Source organism: Lissotriton vulgaris, chromosome 1_1 (genome assembly GCF_964263255.1).
Source record: "Lissotriton vulgaris chromosome 1_1, aLisVul1.2, whole genome shotgun sequence".
In the NCBI taxonomy this organism is placed as follows: domain Eukaryota; kingdom Metazoa; phylum Chordata; class Amphibia; order Caudata; family Salamandridae; genus Lissotriton; species Lissotriton vulgaris.
Window position 1 is genome coordinate 920,540,826 of NC_141685.1, and position 21,586 is coordinate 920,562,411.

The 21,586-nt window shown below is 45.1% G+C and overlaps 1 protein-coding gene across 1 annotated transcript in view; it reads right to left on the bottom strand.

The window, feature by feature from the left end:
- Window positions 1–1,115: 1,115 nt before the first annotated feature.
- LOC147748167 (galactosylceramide sulfotransferase-like) overlaps window positions 1,116–21,586 on the bottom strand; it is a 31,429-nt gene continuing 10,958 nt past the window's right edge. Inside the window, exon 2 of the mRNA XM_086936391.1 lies at window positions 1,116–2,697. Within this exon, the coding sequence (XP_086792517.1) occupies window positions 1,554–2,697 (1,144 nt within the window). The 3' untranslated portion in view covers window positions 1,116–1,553. The remainder of the gene's footprint in view (window positions 2,698–21,586) is intronic.

Genomic DNA, 21,586 nt, shown 5'->3' on the forward strand with positions numbered 1-21,586 from the left:
TCCACAAAATTACTGAAATATAGTGGCATTGTTTTCATAATGCTTTGGTGGTCGTTTAAGGCCCACATTACCCCAGGGCTTGAGTCGGGGTACCATGCGTGTGGTCGGCGTCCCAACACTTATTTTACCGAGTGGACGCCGTCCCCCCTGCCAAACACCTGGACTTCACCTTTTGGCCTCTCTGGGACTAGATCGGAGCTCACAGCACGATGCTCACGCGCTGGCTTCTCAGATGTAATCGCATCTAAGGGGTGAGCGAGGGGAGGCAATGAGTCCGATGGGGCAAGCCACCTTTCGTGACGGTACTTCCTGTTGTGATGTCACTTCCGATGACAGCGTCCCCCCACTTCTTTTTTTAGGACTTGTGCCCTGCATTACCCCAAACATATTCCAGCAGTAACACACGCCCAGTTCTGCCAGTCACCCTGCACCGCCCTCTGATGGGGCATTACCAGGTATAGATGTTACTGCTCTGCCAATCTCTCTTTAGGTCCCCCCCTTTTGTTGCAATGTATCCAGCCCTCGTGTTTGCTGTAGCCCTCTTCCCACTTCTGACACCTCGTCCATATGCCTTCTCATTGAGCCGGATCTTCAAAGGCCTCAACAACGCAAAGCAAATCTGCTTTCATCTTTTAATCCTGTCTGAAGGGCTTGGGTTTACTCTTTCACACCAGAATAACATTATGACCAACTGAGTAGCCCCAACACTATAGAAACACATCGAGGTAAAGCGTACTCAAATTTACTGACCTATCCTACACTCCACATAGAAAATATGCATGTTTACTGTCTTTAGTTATGGAGTTACTAATAATTTGTTTTTGAGATCTTCTTTTGTGTTTGATCCATGAGCGTCACCAAGTCCGTTAGCGCTGCTTTGTTGCAGTTGGTGAAAATTGTTTCTTGCTTTCCGTAAGTCATACCGCATGTATTCCACGGATGGTGCCTTCTGGAATCGGTGATATTTTGCCTCTTGCAGTCATTGGTGACTACTGGTTCATCCAATCAATGGTGAATGGTGACTCTTGCTTTCATTGAGTTGCCTCTTGCAGTCGATGGTGAGAGGCAGCCTTTACGATGGCTTGTGAGTGCTGCTTCTTGTAGCACCTCTTGCACTTAGTAGAGTGCAGGACCTCTTCTAACCATTGGTGAGTGGAATCTTTTGCAGTCCAGCCTCGTCATAGGAGCTTACTGCCTCCTGTGGCCAGGAGGCTAGAGATATGCTCCTCTTGTTTAGATGTGAGCAGCCTGTTGTGTGTTGTCACTTCAGGGAAGTGTCATTAGAAGCCTCTCCCTCTTAACTCAGCACTGTCAAACGTTCTACACCCTGGTGTTTCACGGACATCGAACCTCTCTAATGGCCCCAATGAACATAAGATCAGTTTCCTCCTGTTTGCCATGGACTGAACTTTCTTTGCCCGTAGCAAACTTGAGCCAGCCTCTCCCCATATTGAAAGCTGATTGTTAAAATGGGATTGTAAAGTCTTGGCCTAGCTGTTAATAAACTGTCATCGTAGCCCTTATTAGATGTTCCTCGCCCACAGTTTAGTCGATTAGTCCAATGGAAGTGTCTTCATGTCTCTGCCATACTGTCGTTGATAAAGATAAGCGTGATAGCGGAGTTCAGGCAAGACTAGACGGTAACATTTTTCATATTCCAGTGTGGAGAGGTTTCTTCGTAGGTTGTACCCTAGGATCCTGGTGGTGTCTGGCTGCCATGGACGGAGGCTGTCTGATGTCTTTTCTGGTCCCACTGGACCACCATCAAGACATGATCTCCTGGTCTCTCTTGTCAGGGACTCCAAAGCATCCAATTCCCTCTTCATTCTTGTGTATCCATAGCATTCGATTTTCTTCCATAAAGTCCTGTTGAAGTGTTCATACAAGTTCACATCCAGTTGGTTCCAGGTTCTAATCTGCTGAGACTTACCTCCATCAATATTCGCCCTGCTGCCTTGTGGTCTGGTGTTCATTCGTACATAAACCAGGTCTTCAAAATCCAAACGTAGAAGTTCCTTAACAAGTATCAAGGACTCGTCAAAGTACTCTGCAATCATTACTAGGTGAAAATCCTTCTCCAATTTTTCCAGATCTTTTTGCCAAGTCTCATCGACCCGCTCTCTGGTACTGTTCAAACCCAGGTCAAATGTCATTGGATTTTTGGCCAAACCATTTGTGATATACCTAGAGTCGTAATAGTGATGTGGGGCTCTAAGAAATGTGGCAAGTGGACTTCCTGAGATGTTCATCACCAGTTCGAATGCCGGCACCGTCGTTCTGTAGTAGGTGAACACTGATTCAAAGGTGCTCACTGGATCTCGGAGGATGGTGAGATAGTGGGTGCTCCCAGGCATGACCTCCTGTACAGCAAGTACATCTAACCGCATGTGGCTGCAGAGGATGTTAAACTCTGCAGCCTCTCTTGGAAGGTCTTCCACAAACCCCTTGGCAAACTTCTCTGGGTAGGCAAACTGGTAGGTATAGACTGGGAAAGCAAAAGTGAGACCCCGCTTCTCCCCAAGCCGAAAGAGAATGTTCTGGAAAGTGCTGCTGCCAGTTTTATGAGTTTTCAGAAACACAATGTTTTGACTTCTTATTTCGCTATTTGGGGAGCATTCCTTTCCACTTGGGGTCTTTACATCCGACTCAACCCGTCCTCTTTCTCTGCTAATGCTACGTCCTTTCCCAGCTGTCTTCCTGCAATTGAAAAGAACAGTTGAAATTAGATATTCTATACAAAGTAAGCAGTGAACGTTGAGAGATTTCACATTTATGCAAGGTTTGGGAATCCTGACAATCAATTAACATTTCCACATACCCAGAAAAGCCAAACGTACTTCTAACTGCAGGTTCCGTAATTTTTGGATTACCCCCAGGCACCAGACTGAATCTGGAACTATTTGGACCTGCACCTAGTTTGACTAACCTATTTGGGGCTTAGTCCAGACCCTTACTGGTACCAACTCTTACCTCTACTCCTGTGCTGGAGGCTTTGTTGATACTTATAGCTCCTGCACCAACGCTGCCTCAACTCCAGTAGTGCCTATCTGGATCCGGCCCAGACACCAGTCTTTATCCAGAACTGACATCAGCCCATACCAAGCCTATATCTTGTTATGATATTACCAAAGTGCAACTCATAAGTTTGGATGAATCCCATCCTCTTCCCTGGCATAATTTCTATATTAGGCTGCAGGACCTGTTCATATCTGGTTCTAAAACTGTTCAAGGGCTTCAAGGTGGCCCACGTGATAAGGAGACAGTCAATTTACTTACCCATTGCATAGATGCTGATTTATACTTCGACCTAAAGAATGGTAGTCACCTAGATACCTCATATTAGAAATTGGCTTGTTGGTTGACTAGGGTATTAACCAAAGTCAGGCAGCTACCACTGAGTTAGTGAAAGGAGCAAGCAAACCGTAAATGAACCTGTGCTGACTCACTGGTATCTTGGCACAGAGCAGTTAGGCTTAACTTAGAGGCAATGTGTAAAGTATTTGTGCAGCACATCAAACAGTACAACAGTGAAAACGCCATACAAATAGATTCCTCACCAGGTTAGAAAAATAGAGCTTAAATTAATAAATAAAACAAGACCAAAACGACAAGCATCCAATAAGCAGAACTTGATATATAATTTTTTGGGAAGAATAAACTGTAAAATATCGCTTAGAAGTAATAAACACTTACTTGAGAAAACTGGTCACGCTGGACCGAGACAAAGCCAAAAGTTCGGGCTCACAGCGATGTAACGTGGTCTGGATACAGGGACCCATTGAGGTCTACTGAACAAAAGTACCTTGATCCTGGCTGGGTTGACGTTGACAATGCGTTGGTGTTAATCCACGCAGTTGTGGCGATGCGCCAGTCATGATCCGCGCAGCAGTGGTGATGGATCTGATCTGATGAGGTGCAATGTGTAGATTCGTCATTGAAGATGCCTTCAATAAAGATGCATAGACCTTGCACTGGGAAGAGCTTCATGCAGTGGTAGTTCCTAGGGCGATGTGTCAGGGCTGATCTAGGCAGCTGTGGCGATGCACTGGTTCTGGTCATGCAACTGGAGTGATGCGCTGGTTCTGGTCATGCAACTGGAGTGATGCACTGGTTCTGATCCATGCAACATGATCGATGCACCGTTTCTGATCCACATTGTGGCAGCAAAGCGCCCGTTTGACAGAGGGTGCATATGTTTTGCTATAGCAAGCACCTTAGGCCCCCTTCCAAGGCTCTAGGACTGGGATGGCATCACTGGACAGGGCAGACTCCCAGATGGTTGAGTCCATGTGCAAAAGTAAGGTTGATGGAAGTTTTTTTAAGCCCCTGAGGGTTCAGAACAGGAGCCAGCCAGCTAGCCCGAGGAGTCACTCTGGGTTTACGCGATACAGGTCCAGTACTTCTCACCCAGGCAGAGGAACAGCAGGCAGCAGTCCTTCAGCAGCCCTTCTTCCTGGCAGAATATTAACAGGTCCAGAAGTGTACTGTAGTGGTGGTGTCTGAGGTCCAGTAGTTCTACCTAGTGGCTTTAGAAGTGGGAAGACTTCAAAGATAGGCCTTTGAAGTGCACAAATGCCCTGCCCACTCTGTCCTGGCTCCAGACTCACTACTGGGGTGGGGAAATTGCAGCCCTTTGTGTAGGGGACAGGACACAGTCTATTCAGGTGTAAGTGAGACTGAGTCCAGCTCCTCCCTCCCGTCCTGCCAGGATGGCCCATCAAGGCACACCTAAACTCTCACAATGTGTGTCTGTCTAGAGGGAATACACCAAGCCCAGCAGTCACCCTTCCCAGATATGTCGGAGGCAGGCAGCAGGAACCAAATGGCTAGAGTAAGAAAATGCCAACTTTCTAAAAGTAAACACAAGATGATGGATGGAGTGCTGAAACGTTTCAAGCACCCACCCCTCCAGTCAAAAGATCTGGTATTATTTTCTTGTTCTTTTGCTCACTATGCCACTCTAGTTTGGACCCACCCATATGCAAATTAGCCTTGATGCTGCACCTCTTGGGAACAGTGCAGCCCGACCTGCCAGGCCAGGTACTCGTTGGACTGGAAACAAACATCCTGGGACATGTTTCGGGGTCTCACCCCTCACCAGCCAAGCTAGCTAGAATCGAGTGCCACAGCGAGCAAGAGACCCACTTCTGGGCATACCTTTGGCCACTTAGGGCGAACACAGCAAACACAACAAGACGATGGACGGAGTGCTGAAACCTTTTAACCACTCTCCCTCAGTCAGGCGATCTGGGTTTAATCCATCATTTGTTTGTGCACTATGCCACCTCAGTTTGGTTACTTAAGTGGTTGGCACAAGCAGTGCTGCAAGTCCACTAGTAGCATTTCATTTACAGGGCCTGGGCGCATGTAGTGCACTTTACAAGGAGCTTTTAAATATTTTAAATATGCTATTTAGGGATGAGCCAGTGTTGCCATGTTTTACGGAGAGAGGACATGCCTGTTTGCACTGATTAGCAGTGGTAAAGTGCTCAGTCCTAAGGCCAAAAAAAATTCCACAAACGGTAGGAGGAGGAAGGCAAAATGTTTGGGGGTGACCCTTCCGAAAGTGCAATTTTTCAACGAAACCCCCCTCCATACTCTAGCCAGTGTACTCTAATCAATGCCTTGATGGACTTCCCTGCTTAGGGCGATAGAAGGTGGACAAAGGTCCACTACTGCAGAGGCACTTGTCAGTGCTACGCCTGTCTAAACATCTGTTGGATCCCTCTATACTCTCTTGAGCCTCTGAACTGACCCATGATGAATCCTTCTCCTCATCTGTGGACCCCATCTATGCAGCATCTAACCTTAATTTGCTCACAGATATACCCCAATAGTCCGACAGCGGCCCATTCCACCTCTTGGATCAGACTTCTGTCCCCAACCCAAATAAAGCTCTGTCCATATGGACAGTAATCAACAGAGGCCACTGACAGCTGTCAGTGTCAGGAGCCAGGCCCTAGGCCAACCATTGGTGGGTGGAGGCTCTAAGTGGGGATATTGGGTAAGCCTCTTTAACAACCTTGGGACTGGCAAGGAGTTCCCTATGGTCGACATTTGAGCCCCCTTGGTCGCCTATCTTCTTTCCCGCTCCCACCCCAGCGGCACTTCCTCTTCCGCGCTCCCCTCCGGCCCTGTGTCCACGGCGGCCGCCGGTGTTGGTCAGTGACTGCTCCTTTCACCATTTATCCTTGGCCCCCCCTGCTGTCTCATGAGCCTTTTGGTTATTGTTCTGCTCTGTGTGTTCCCTCTGGGGGGGATATGGCCCCGGGTATATAGTATTGTGATTTCTGCCACCTCCGCCCTGTTGCTCGACTGGCTCCCTGGTCGCTTTTCTTCTCCTGCTCCAGCGGCGCTGCCTATCCCGCGCTCCGCCGCCGGCCCTTTGCCCACGGCGGCCGCCGGTGTTGATTCCTGCCTGTCCCATTCACTGTTTTCTTACAGACGACCCAGTTGCTCTCTGCTCCCCTCTGATATTGTATCTTTCTGTTTTTTCCTGGGTGGCTCCGCCAGGGGAGGTGTGGCCTTGAGACTTTTTGGTGCTGCGACTCTACCACTCCTGGTTCCTTTTTTTGCTGTAAAGTACCTCCTTGTACTCTTTTGCCTGTTCTGGACTGTACCTTATTGCTGTGTATTGTGATACTGCACTGTGTTTTGGTGTATCATGTTTTTATTCCTCAATAAAGGTAAAAATAAAAACTCCTTCCGTGCGCATAACAAACTCAGCTCGTCATGAGGCACGGTGCTCGTGTGCTCATGATGAGCTGAGCTCGTCATGAGCCGTGGAATGCTCACATGCGGGGATAATTCCCCTGCTGTGCTGTGCATTCCGTGGAAACGAGTGTGGCTGTGACGAGCTCAGCTAGTCATGAGTACACGAGCATTGTGCCTCATGACTAGCTGAGCTCGTCATGAGAACGGGGGCACTGTGAGCACCCCCGCCCCACAGCACAGTGGGTGAATTACCCCCACTGCAAAGGGGTTATTAGATTAACTTAAATTCAGTACTATATTCAAAGTAGCATCCTCATTGTCATTTTAATTTTCCGAACTCCAATGCATTTCGGGCTGATGCCCTTCGTCAGGGATCACTATAGGTTAAAACGGAACTGAATTTAAATTCATCCAATAAAACCAACTGGATTGAAAAAAACTTTGACTACTGAATCTGTACCCTTTCTAATCTGTCCCATATGTATGTTGGATCAAGGGAAAAAAACTCTCCTCCATACAGACCCAGCGGAGGTATCTTCCCTTTGTAAGCCCTTAGTAATGCAATATGGGAAAGCACCCCCAAATCTACAATTAAATCTGGCTAGACAACTGTCCTGCGTTAGGGCCTTCTTCTTAATGCCTTCCCAATGCGTACCCCAATGCAAATTCCTCCTGAAGTTTAAGCCCAAATATTTATATTGATCTATTTGCTCCACCTCCTGTGTGTCTTAAGTGCCAGGTGAAACTCTTAAATTTTTTCCCACCGACCAAAATCTTGGTCTTTTCCAGATTAATGTGGAGCTGGTTCTGCTTACTATAAGTTGCTAGAGCATTTAGTTTCCTCTGCAGATCAATAGGCGTACAATCCAGTAATACCAGATCCTCTGCATAAAGCAGACAGACAATGTGCTAGTTCCCGATTTTAGGGGAAAAACACTTAGAATGGGAAATAAAGCTGGGAAGGTGGGCCAAAAATAGGCTAAAGAGCAGGGGTGCACCCCTGGCGCAGGCCATTGTCAATGGGAATTCTTTGAGATAATCGACCCACCCCTGGCGCAGGCCATTGTCAATGGGAATTCTTTGAGATAATCGACCCACCTTATCTAACTCTACCTGAGCCCAATTACCAGAGAGCAAGGATTTCTAGTACACTAAGGAGGTTTGACAGGAGCTCCGGGGCGACAAGTTCCCCCAACCGGATATCCCTATCCCACAAAATCAAAGGCTGTCAGGAAGTCTACAAAACAATAGTGCAGCCTTCGATTTTCCTCCAGGGCCTTTTGAATAATGGCCCATAATGCAAAACAGTGGTCTATAGTGGAGTGACCCTCTCGAAAGCCCCCCTGTTCTATTGGAATTCTCTTGGTTTCAATAGACCAGTCTTCAAGTTTGGCAAAAATAATCTTAGACAAGATCTTTAGTGAGATGTCAAGAAGGCTAATAAGCCAATAATGTATGGGGTCTGTACCATTCCCTTTTTAAAAAATAGGTTTCACTATAGACCCTTTCCATGAAAAGGGGTAAAGGCCGGACGTGGCAATCCAACTAAACAAGGAAGAGTAAACCATGGTCCATCAAACACTGTTCGTCTTAATTATTACTGCTGAAATGTTATTGGGGCCAGCGGCTTGGGAAAGTTTTACTCTCTCAATAACGGCCTTTACTGAAAACCATGTAACGGGGAGTTTTCGTTCAAGAATTTTATGGGGGTCTATCGGAGCCGAAGGGTCCCCTACATAGGTCTGTCAAATAAGTAGCCCACTGAGCTTCCGGGATCATACAAGCAAGTGTGCCCCTATTTTGACCACTAAACTCATTAACCTTTGACCAGAACTTTTGCTGATCCTTGAGGAGGATAATTTCCTGCATCTCATCCAACTTACTATGGTAGGAGGTGGCTTTTTTCGTCTACACAAGAGATTTATATTGATGTTTAAGTTTAACCAGCTCCTAACTCCATTCATCTTTTGACAGTTTAGCATGGAAAAAATAAGGTTATTTATGAACCTATTTTGAAGGTTAAAATTAAGTCCTCGGCATGGAGTTGGTGTTCTGTCGATATTTTAGAAGAGCTTGCCTAGAAACCATTAAAAATTGTCGTAAATGTGTCGAAGGCCTATTTTTGGAGGATTTGTGGAGTTGAAAGCAAAGCATGTCATGGGTGTTTGCATTTTTGTATGCTGAAAGATCATCCGACCTGTGAACTTTGCTGGCAATACATTATTCTTAATTTAATTACTGCTGGAAAGCCCAGTTCAGGAAGATAACAGAGAAACTTTTCTGTTCAGAAGATTGTTTAGCAGAGCAGTTTTTGGAATAAAGGCTACTTGGCTGAAGGTAATCTATTTGTAATCATGGCTAATGCAAATCTATTTAGAAAAAGAAAGGCCTAATTTTCTGAACAATCTTTGGAACTGCTTGATGACAACATCCTGGAAAACTATGATGTTTTATTTGGTACACAGTCCCATCGTACATCTCTGCAGATTAAAAATGGTGCCAGAGACAGTATTCTGCAAAAGATAAATGCCATCTCCACTACCTAACGCCTTGTAACTGATATTAAAAAAAAGGTGGTATGACCTGCGCAAGAAAGTGCGTGAAGATTATAGCATGGCAAAGCAGCACGCTAAAGGGACAGGTAGCGGGTGTCCCTTATGTTGAACTAAAAGTGTTGGAGTTTATGGATCCTGCTTGTTTGGAAAGACTAGGTGGAATTGATACCACCCTGGAAAACACAGAAAATGAACAGCCAGGTAAGCTTTTCCCCTTCTCCTTTTGTTAAAATAAATGTAAGCTCAAATGAAATGTCCACTACAAGAGCAAAACCTGGCATAATTTTGGTAATTTTCACATTTCGCTTTTTAGGCAACATTTCCTAAATTAATGTATTATCCCTTGTCGCATAATTCAACATCATAAGCAGAAAATATGTAGCAGAGAACAATACGAATGACCAGAACTCAAAGGCTGTTTGCAGTGCTGCTGTTTTTTGCACTATTTATATAGCGATCAATGCATCCTTTTTACAAAAAAATGAGGCAAGCACGCAATTTGTGCTATAGTCGGGGCCACTGGAATTATGCAAGTGTAGATTATGCAAGTGTAGATTTTAATGTAATTGTAGATTTGCTGCATTTGCCACATAATCAATCATCTGCCACATATTCTGTGGATTTGAACAAAAAAATTGTTCTAGCTCAAATGGTTCAAAAGTTACTGAAAATATTATACGTGTTGCCTCGCAATGGAAGGCCCTTTGCAAAACTGCACTGGTCACCATTCTATTGCCTATGGATGTTAAACTGGTATTAATGAGGTGCAACCGATGCCTAGAGAGTGTTACCAAGTTTAACAAACATTTGCAATGCAATAGGTATCGCATTTACACTTTTGGCATTGTAAATGAAAATCCCTTTTATTTATGTTTTAGTTCTAAAACGTAAATAAAAGGCATTGTCATTTACAATGCCAATAGCTTAAACTCGCGTAAATGCGATACCTATTGCATTGCAAATGCTTGTTGTTTCTAGTAGGGCGGTCTTATTTTTGGAACCCCAGCCCTGGCTTTCCCCGCCAGAGCTTCCCATAAAAGTAGTGGTGTGTTTAAAGAGTTATTGCAGTGCATGCCTCCTGCTAAATGTTTCTGAAGCCTCATAAAGGTTGCATGTGTGTTGCAGAGTTTAAGTTGTCTCTCGTACAATTCAATGCATGTACTTACAGTTGTTTACTTTGCAAGGTGCAGGTTTTTTGCCACGTACAATGGTTGTAGGTTTCAAACACTGTTTTTAAGGCACAGTGCAACTGCCTATTGATTGCACATTGTTTAACAGGTCACTTGCTGCTGACTTTGGTTTGATTGAATATGTTTGATTATCAATTTTGATAAATAATAAAAGAGATACCTCATAGTTCAAGTTCAAAGTTTATTATGTTTTTGGCTCTCAATGAGGGCCACATAAAATAAACGCACAATTATACAACATTAGTTACAATAAAATCACACGAAACAGAACAAAAAGGAAACACTTCATATCTACTGGTCGAGCAATCATCTAACATCTCTCTATGTATCATTAATAAATATCTAAAAATCCTTTAAAAAAGTTAAAAATTCTGAAACAGAACATTTCATTTGGAGGACAATAAAGTGCATGGAAAAAAGTTTTTACATTTAAAATTCCTAATTGTAGACAAATTGGTTTTAACCATTTATAGCGCAATGGGCATAGTGCGGGACAAATAAACAAGACATGATTACGATCCTGTACAGCATTATGGCAGAGATTACATATTGGAGATACACCATACCACTTTGCAAAAAGGAGATTTAGTGGGAGCAAATCTTGTCTTAAAAGGTACCATAACCTACGGACTCTATGGGGGATATTCCAAGTGAGGTATTGTTGGGCCAGCTTTGGTGTATATGTATTTAACAGTGATTGCCTTTCTTTTTTTCTCTGTTGGGCAAGCATATCCAATTTATAACAGAGTTCCCAAGATGCACATTTTAATTTAGACTTTAGTTCAGAGGGAGTAAGTGAAAACAAAGTGCTTACATCCAGCTCTAACATAGTTACTGCTTTTCTAAAGTTTTTTACTAACAGGGAAAACTCGTTAAAATTGCCCAGGAGTTCACTTTTAATGGCTTCCCGTAAGGAACCCGATTTACCTTTAGCCAAACAGGCTACCCATCTTACGAGGGCAATCAACCCCTGTACCCAACAACTTCGGAGTCCGAATTCCAGCCTGCATGAAGATACAGAGCAAGCTGCATTGAGGGAAGAGATTCTTCTTAGTACCTTTCCTTCCATTTTTTGCAAGAATCCCCAGTGTTTTAACTCCACTAATTCAATTCCATACAGTAGAGTTGCAGGTATCTTTGCTCTAAATACATCTAAAAATAGTGTAAAGTGTCTCTTCCCAGTAGCATTGTACAAGGAACATAACCCCATACCATGAGCCAATGCTTTAAGCGAATTGTGCTCGATGTGGGGTTTCTCACTTAGGTTTGCTGAAATTATTTTACCTAAGAAGGTGTAGGTTTTAACCACCTCTAGTTTCTGTCCTCCTATAGCCCAACTATAGTTTTCAGACCTACATTTTTTCTTTCCAAAAATGCACATAATTTTACTTTTCGAAGCATTAATCTTCATGTAGTGTGCTTCTGCGAATTGGTTTAATGCATGTAGGCGGTTAGACAAGCCCTTCGGGGTTAAATCTAAGATGAGTATATCATCTGCATACATTAGAACTAAGCATGGGCGAATTTTGCGAATCTCGCGTTCGCGAATTTTGCGGATTTGCGAACTCGCAATCCGCGAATTCTCGCGAATTTGCGGATTTTTTTTTGTGTGTGTTCGCGCGGGTTTCTGCCAGTTCGCGTGGGTTTTGTACAATTTTGCAAACGCGAACTTACCTGTCGGGTCGCAAGTTTTGCGAACTTGTTGTTTCTACGTGTCCAGCCTGTTTGGGACACTCTTCTTCATCACTGCCGCTCTCTGTCACCACTGCCACTCTCTGTCACCACTGCCACTCTCTGACTACTCATGCCACCCTCTGGCCCACCCATGCCACCCTCTGTTTCATCACAGCACCCTCTGGTTGTCCAGTGTACATTATTGTGGCAAAGCAAAGCACACCTTCCCTGCCTCAAGTGACCTGAATTAATTTGGGGCTGATTAATGTGTCACAGAATATTTTTTTAGCTGGCACCTGCTTCCTTAGTGCTTCCTGATTAGTGATCTTTTGCACTTGCTAAGTGCTTTCATTGTTGCAAAATTAGTTACAACACCTGCCCTGCCCCAACTGACGATAATCAATTAGGGGCTGATAAATGTGTCACTGGATTTGAACTTCCAGCCTGGCTCCTGCTTGTCTCCCTTAGCTGTAATTCAGGACCTTTGTGGCATATGTGTAACTATTCTGAGGGTCAGAGCAGGGTCACATAATAGTTGCAAGTAGGCAACTGAACTCTGGAGGGGCCCCTCAGGAAGTACTACAGGAAATGGCTACTAATGATGAGCTTGAACTTTTGAACCTGGTAAGTAGTTTCAGTTTTGCTAAGATCGTATTTCTGCAATTTAGCGCTTATTCGCGGGGCGCGAAGTTGAACTGGGAAGCCGCAAACTCACGCGAACAGTGCGAGCAAGCCATAAAATCCGCTGCTCGCGGATTTTGCGGGAAATTCGCGAATCTCGCGGATTGCGAATTTACCAAAAAACCGCAAAATCCGCGAGCGGAACGGATTTTCCGCCCATACTTAATTAGAACCGATATAGGTGACCCTCCAATTATCGGGGATAGTCCACCACAAGTTGCAATGGAAGTAGGTAGGTCTGCCGTATATAGTGAAAACAATATAGGGGCCAGTATACACCCTTGTTTCAACCCATTCGGAGAAGGGATAGATTGAGAAAGACCCCTTTCTCCGCCTTGCAGTACCTTACACCACGTGTTCGAGTGAAGAGACTTTACCAGTTCGATTAATTGCATTGGCATGCCCAATGCAGCAAGCTTTCTCCACAGCGTTGGACGATCCACCTTGTCAAACGCTGTGGAGAAGTCTATAAATGCCACGTATATGCCACCACCTCGAACACGTACATATTTGTCAACAATCACCTGTAATGCTGTTAAATTATCAAGTGTATCATGCTCTTTGCGAAATCCTGTTTGTTCCAAGGGTAAAATACCATTTAATTCTACCCATTCAGTAATTAACATTAAAAGACATTTGGCAAAAAAAATTCCTATTGAGTCCAATAGAGCTATTAAACGATAATTGGTAGGCTTATCCCGCTCTCCCTTTTTAGGTCGAGCTGACGTTAGCATTCATGCGAAGCATGAATGCTGTCAGCTCGACAACTAATGCTATCCGTATTTAGGAGAGTGGACACCAAAGTGTCACGAGCTTTCCCAGTGTCGGATTTCACCGCGGGAGCGAGCGCGCTTGCGCAGACCGCAGGGTTTGCATGCAAACACGACGCGCACACAGGCAGGCCCCATCCCCTGCACGCACAGGCACACGCGCACGCGCACACACACACACGGACACGCAGGCACACACACACCCCTCCCCCCCCCCTCGCCGACGCACCTACACACACTAGCGCACCTACACGCACACACAGAGACTGCCCCACACACACACCAGCGCACACAGACACACGCGCGTACACCCCCCTCCCCTCCCCTCCCCTCCCCTCCCCTCCCACTCACCGGGCTCTTTCGGCGTGTTCCGTGTCTCCTCTGCAGCGCTGGTCGGACACTCACCGGGCGGGCGGCCGGACTTCCTGCCGGATTGCAGGCCCCGCCCCCGTCTCGGTCAAAAGTGCCTGACTTCCGGTTTTCACGGAGCAGGGCTGCGGCGTTGATTTCTTTCGGGGACAAGATCCACCCCCCCCCCCCCCCAGGTCACCGCTTGCTTGTCTTTTGGGGAGTAGAAGTTGTTTCAAGTGATTTCACTTTGTTACCTGGCATCTGCCTCGTTGCGTGAGCATCGCGCACGTACCTGAAGTTCACCGAACATATGCAGCCATGTCAGAGTTCTTCGAATGTATGGCAGTACCCCTTCAGGAGCGTAGGAATCCCGAGCACATTAAACCTCCAACGCGGCTTACACAGCTCGCACAAAGTATCGGTGTGATTTTAAATGAATACACTCTTTTCAAATCCAACTCGAACACAGAGTTCTTTTTCCATAAATGGTTGAAAAATGCACTGACCGCCGCGTGAATACAAAAGCCACAACAAATAGTCGTCTTCTTTTGGCAACGCGATCCACAAGTAGCCCCCGAGATTTAGAATACTATAGTCCCCTTGGCAAATGAAGCAGGTAACGCTGCCGGTTCCATTCAAATGAACGCAGCCACATCATGCAAATGTTCCCAGTCCAGTAAAGTGCTGGCAGATGCTCACAGTCTGTTATCCTAAATCACTTCACATATTTCCTGTGTTCCTTCCATCCGCAGGACCGTGCTGCAGACGGTAATAAACTCCAGATAAACAGTAAACATTTTAAATTCCAGCTGTCCGTTGGCCGCCTGGGCAGCCTGGACGAGCGTCTAGGGCTTGTGTTGCTGCTGTTTACCTTCCCAGATATAGATAGGAAGTTAATTATTCAACTGAGGCGTAAGGCATTCTACAGCTTGGCGTGATCTGCAAGGCTGCCCCTGGAACCCCTGCTTTCAAAACGGACACGTTATGCTTGCACCTAAAATAAAACAAATGCTTTTTTTAATTTCCTATTTATTTTGTATCCCTTGGTTCCCTTAACTCAACATAATAATTGTTTCTAGTTGTGTTCTGAGGAGGCGCGCGCTGTGCTCCTGCTGAGGTCCGGCAGTGGCTGTGGGGCATCCATTCTGGTTTTAAAACTCCCCCTTCACTGGTCCTCTCTTTTCCTTTCACTCCCTCCCCTCTAAAGAACCGACCCAGTGCACAGTTTACTTTATCTGGCAATCATCTGTGTTGCTTATGTTTTGTCTCGGGATCCCCGCTACTGGTTTTATTTATTTCTTGTCCCACTCTGGAACAGACCGTGCACGACTCCCGCCCTGTCCTCCCATCGCCCGCCGAACTGCACCCCAACCCAAAGGGCCTCGGAAGGATGCAAGGCCCCTGCATGACGACCACCCAATTCATGCAAATCTCCCTTCCTGCAAGCCACCACCCCTTGAGTACTTTGGCCAAAGTTGCGAAATGTGCCCCCACCCCCTTTTACTGCCACACTCGAGCGTGCTTTTATCCCACTCTAATTTCTACTTCAGTAAACCCTGGCTGGTGTAGGGACACACTGGCATGCATGCACTTCTGAGTACGTGCAGCTTGTGACTAAAGACACACAGCATGTAAGTATTCACAACACAGGGCTAATGGCCAGCTCAATAAGCGCTGCTGCTCGGCCGCCCAGCACAGCTAATACAAACCATCCCCTTCCCCCCCAACACCCCAATTGTACTAGCACCCCCATCTACAACCACGTGGTGCCAGGGCGCATTGAAACATCACAGCACTGCATCGTTGCCCCATCTGCTTGCACCTCAAAGCTCACGGCTGTGGGGCATCCATTCTGGTTTTATAACGCCCCCTTCAGTCGTCCTCTCTTTTCCTTTCACTCCCTCCCCTCTAAAGAACAGACACAATGCGCAGTTTACTTTATCTGGCATGCATTTGCGTTGCTTATGTTTTGTCTCGGGATCCCCGCCACTGGTTTTATTTATTTTTTGGCCCACTCTGGAACAGACCGTGCACGACTCCCGCCCTGTCCTCCCATCGCCCGCTGAACTGCACCCCAACCCAAACGGCCTCGGAAGGATGAGAGGCCCCTGCAGCGACCACCCTCTTAATGCAATGTCTCTCCTGCAAGCAGCCCCCCCTCCCGCGCAACGCCCCCCCCCATTCTTCCACCTCCATTGAAACTCTGCATCCCAGGACGCCACCCCCCACCAGCGCCCCTCCTGTACCCATCCCCTGTCTGCCTCCTCCCGAGCTATACGACCCCCGTGGAACAGCATACTCTCTACACCTGGTCCCCCTGGCCACGCTCCCTCCATGCCTTCTTTTATTTTATTCTATTTATTGCCGAGGGCAATTGTCTATGCGGCCCCCCTGCATCCGTTGCCCTCAGCCATCCCACATCCTCCACTGCAATCCCCCCTTCCCAACAGCGCCTAACCCCACGCCATGGGTGTGTGTGTGAGGGGGGGGGGGGTCCCACCGCCCGCAGAACTACACTCCAACCATCCCCAGAAGGATGAAAGGCCCCTGCATGACGACCACCCAATTCATGCAAATCTCCCTTCTTCAACTCCCTGTTCTCTTCTCCTGTGCTGATCTGCTTCTCTCTTCCAACCGCCTCCTTCTTTTCTCCCTCTTCTGTTCTCCCGTGCTGATCTGCTGCTCTCTTCCACCCGCCTCCTTCTCTAACTCCCTGTTCTCTTCTCCTGTACTGATCTGCTGTTCTTTTCCACCGCCTCCTTCTTTAACTCCCTGTTCTCTTCTCTTGTGCTGATCTGCTGTGTTCTTCCACCCCACCTCCTTTTCTACCTCCCTGTTCTCTTCTCCCGTGCTGTTCTGCTGCTCTCTTCCACCCGCCTCCTTCTCTAACTCCCTGTTATCTTCTCTTGTGCTAATCTGCTGCTCTTTTCCACCCGCCTCCTTTTTAAACTCCCTGTTCTCTTCTGCTGATCTGCTGCTCTCTTCCACCCCGCCCGCCCCCTTCTCCAACTCCCTGTTCTCTTCTCCCATACTGATCTGCTGCTCTCTTCCACCCACCTCCTTCTTTAACTTCCTGTTCTCTTCTGCTGTGCTGATCTGCTGCTCTCTTCCACAGTATTTTAAAAAAATAAAAGCCATTGTTATTTGTAATATCGATACATCTAAGTCACGTAAATACAAAACATGTTGCATTACAAATGCTATAGGTGTCACATTTGCAAAAGTTAAAAGTATTGGCATTGTAAATGACAAAGCCATTAATTTCGCGATTTTCAAAACCAACACATAAATAAAAGATTTGTCATCTACAAGACCAATAGCTCAAACTTTCCTAATGCGAGACCTATTGCATTGCAAATGCTTGTTAAATATGGGAATTAATATACTTCCCCTCCAAGAGTTGGGGACTGATCTCGATAGGAAGCATGCATGAAACACTGGGAGAAGAATCCTACTCCAAGAGGTAACATCTTGCTTCATTATTGACATGGGCAACTCGTCCGGACCCATAGCTCCGGAAGAGCGCAGACTCTTTATCACGGAAGCTATGGATTTCTCGGTCGGGAGTTCTATATTATGCTCTCTATTCGGGGCTAGTTCCCAGTTATCACCCTCTACACCGTTAGATGCGTATAAACTAGATATAAATAATATCCAGACATCTTCAGCAATAGAGATGGGGATGGGGGTGGTTCTTGCTCCACATCCCTTCCCTATTATGGACCAGAATTCTCTAGATTTGTTAAAGGCCGAAGCCTCTCTTAACCTAATCCAGAGGGAATCTTCTTTTTCTCTTTTTAATTTTGTTCTCAGTCTGACCCTCCTTCTTTTTAGTAAGGCTAACTTATGCTCATTTTCCCTGGATCTATTAAGGTACTGTTGCCTCACAAGTTTATTTATTTCCTTATTTAAAGGTAATAACATACTAGGAGGGAAGTGCAACTTCTTAGGGTTTCTTGATTTCTTTGCTGTCATGATAAGCTTCTTCATAAGGATTTCGAAGTGTAAAAATTCCCTACCCTGCCATTCATCTAATTCTAGTAGAGTTTGGGCAAGAATATTTTGTACATCCTTCATAGTGGTAGAGTCCCAGAAGCATCTTCCAGACTTACAATTAATAGAAACTCCTTTATTAACTAAAGACCAAGAGTCAGTATCTGGAGGTTGTAATGAGACAGTTATGTTGATCATATTATGGTCGCTCAAGGAGGATTGAGAGATCATTATGTCTCGAATGAAAGAGAACGTATCATAGTCCGTAATTACATAATCCAGGATGGATTCACCCCTAAATGACCTATGTGTAAAATTAGCGGGAATGTCGGAAGGCATAATACCGTTTACGATTAGCCCCTCTAGATAGCTAAGTTCTTCAAGCAATATCTTTCCTATTTTATTAGTTTTTATTTTACTAGGAAAGATTGCTTGAGGTATATTATATGCTTCTTCCTTGGATTTGTTTCTAAACATGTCTGAACTTAAGTTAGACACTTTGCTATTTAAGTCACCCATGAGTAGGATATATGGAGGCTGATCGAGCTCTAATAATTGTTTTACATAGGAAAACATTCTCTTCAAAACAATGTTAAAAGTATCTTCAGGTGGAATGTATGCATTTAAAATTACAAGCGAAGACCGTCTACCTACTGACGCTAGATTATTGATAGTTATTGATTGAAAAAGATTACTAGTGTCCGTGTAATGGGAAAATTGCCATTGTAATGAGTTAGATAAAAAACAGGCAATTCCACCTTTTGCATGACCTTTTTTTTGAAGGTGTAGCGGCGGCCTCAAGAACAAAATAATCTTTCCCCCCATATAGGATATTTTTACACCATGTTTCCTGAATACATAGCACATCTGCGTTCAAAGAAAATAGAAAATCAAGCTTCTCTGGGCAATTATGGAGTCCTGCTGCATTCCAGGAGATGACTTTTAATTGTCTGTTAAAGATGTTGAAATAGTCTTGAATTGTTCGATGTGTTATTCGATAAAACTCCTGGTAGCCAATTCCACAGCTGTTTATCTTCTGTTAGAGGAATATCCATATTCTCAGGGAGAGGGAGTACCTGAGAAACCATGTGTTTACCTCTAGAGACCCAGATTTTTAGAACTTTATTATGGGTGGACGGGTCTTCCTGCCTAGAACCCAACTTTGAAGTTCCTTCTCTAAAGAAAATACGCTTTCCATTATTAAAAAAGGGTAACACGTCAATCCCTCTACATTGGAATGCTTCCGCTTGTTGGAAGACAAGGTTAGCAATTATTTTTGAACAAAATTTTACCCGTGCTCGTTGCCCATTTTCAAACCTTATTACTGAGACCAAGTCAATATCACTTGACAGAATACGTTTTAAGCTTTCAATATCCTTAAGGCAATTAAGCAACCATGACCTGTTCAAATTTAGGTCAAAATCAAATAAGGGAAGAAAATCCAATGTCAAGGTATCCACACATGGGTTAGAGACTTTCAAAGGCTCAATGGTTGAATTCGTAGTCACTTCAGATGGTAGCCGAAAAATAGGTGCAGATGAATTAAGTACCGTAGGCATATTTCTTGTGTCTTCATCCACTGGTGCTGGGGGTTCTATCTCATTAACCTCAGAACATAGAACTCCCCCATTCATAGGGCTGTCAACAAGGGGACCTTCTACGACAGGGTTAGTGATACAACCCACAGCCTCTTTACCGGGAGTATCCAATAATGAGCTATCTGCAATTTCTATAACATCAGGCGCTTCAGTATTTATGTGCTTTTGAAAAATGATTTGCCTCTGTCTTTTCTTCTTGTACTTGCGAACAGGCTTCCTATTTTTCCCTTTGTTCTTTTTACTTTTTTCTTTTACTATTCCCTTAGTCACTAAAGTTCCTTCAGGTTCTTTTTTATCCTGATTAAAGATGGGAAAAAGTTCATTTCCAGCAGTTTGGTTAACCTCTACCAAACTTTCTTCCTTCAAGGTTGGTTCCAATTCTTTCCTCCGGTTTAAGAAAGTTGGGGTAGGGGTCTTGAAAGGCTCGTGAATATCTACCTTTAATGTCATCCCCACCGGTGCATTTTTTCTTAATGAATTATTGCTGTCTATGACATTTTGGACAACAGATTCAGTAGGGGAAATAGACCCATTCTCAGCATTTTTAGCCAGTAATACTTTCAATATCTCAGTAACTGAGTCCAAAATGCAATCAGAACTCCCTACAAATTTACCCAATAAGAGTAATATGGAAGCCAGTAAGTGTTCAAGTGCTATCAGAGAATCAGAAACCGGTTTATCATTTTTTGGGTAACCAGATGCAGTAAGAGAGCAGATTCCTGATAGATTACTCTGCATTGAGGGGATGTCATTAGGTGTTATAGAAGGAGTGCTACTATATAGCAGTAATCCTGATGGCGTTGCTCCATTTGGAGTTTTACTAGGATCAGGCTGTTTCAAAATTCTCTCGTCCATATAGCGACCACAAAGTTCAAGATCGATACTGGACGGGATAGATACTTCTCTTATATCCTCCTCCTGATTTTCTGTGCCCTTAAGAGTATTATGCTGAAGAACGTTCGAATTTGTTATCATAGGATCAGAGTGGTCTCCTTTGTATAAACATACTGGGAGGATTACATCAGTAGTCGGAGTCCGGGAAGGCAAATTTTTTTCCGCAGTTAGCTCAAGATTAAAATCTTTCCTTACATCAGACTGCGGTTCCGCCTGTGTTATCATCTCATCATCCGTTATTATTGGAGCTTCCATAGATTTGTTCACTGGTTTTTCCCAAAGTTTCAATAACTGCATCTGTCCCTTAAGTTGTACACTATTTTCATATTTATTCCTCAAGGGGTTAGATCTGGTTTTTATACATGACCTCCCCCCTAGGATTCTTCCAGAGCGTAATTTCTTTGCTGTCATGATGTATGGAGAATTTCTAACCAGGCTGCAGGCTTGTAAAAGCAGAATATGTGAATGTTTTTAAATTTAAAAAAAAATAAAATAAAAAATAAAACGAACAGTCAATAAAATACGAATCCACAGAGACAATGAAGTAAATGCTCGGCCAGTCAACAGATATATCTCCTCACAGTTTACACGTCTGCAAACATTATCAGGTCTTACTTAAAATGAGATGAAAATACCGGGGCCCTGCCCGGCCTACCTTGGCCACAGAGGGCCCGCCCTTTGCCCGGGCTTCGCCCCAGGCGCTCCCGCGACGCGGGGGTGACGCCTCTTTAAAGCGCCGCCTGGCGCGCTCTGGTCGCGGTATTCTCGCCGCTGGGGCTGGCGGGAAATGTAGTTTCCAGGCCCCGCTGACCTCCGGTATTGGATGCCCCCCTCTGCTCGGCGGCCGTTAGGTGGTTGGTGCGGCGGCGGGAGGGGGATGAAAACGGACCCAGCAACAGCACAAAATGCGAGCAATGCAGTCCACAGTAGGTAGTGATCCCGATAGGTGTTGGATGCAATATTTTTTCCTTTTCACAAAAAAACCATGCTCCTTACGAACTCTGTCACAGCCCGATCGGTTAAACAAACAGCTCAAGGGAACAGGACGGTCAGGAGATACCTCATAATGTCTTGTAAGATCTTATATGCACTTCAAAAGATGTAAAACGTTCCACAAAGCTGCTCCTACTGCTGCTATTTTGATGAAAGTGAATTCTGTGATAAAA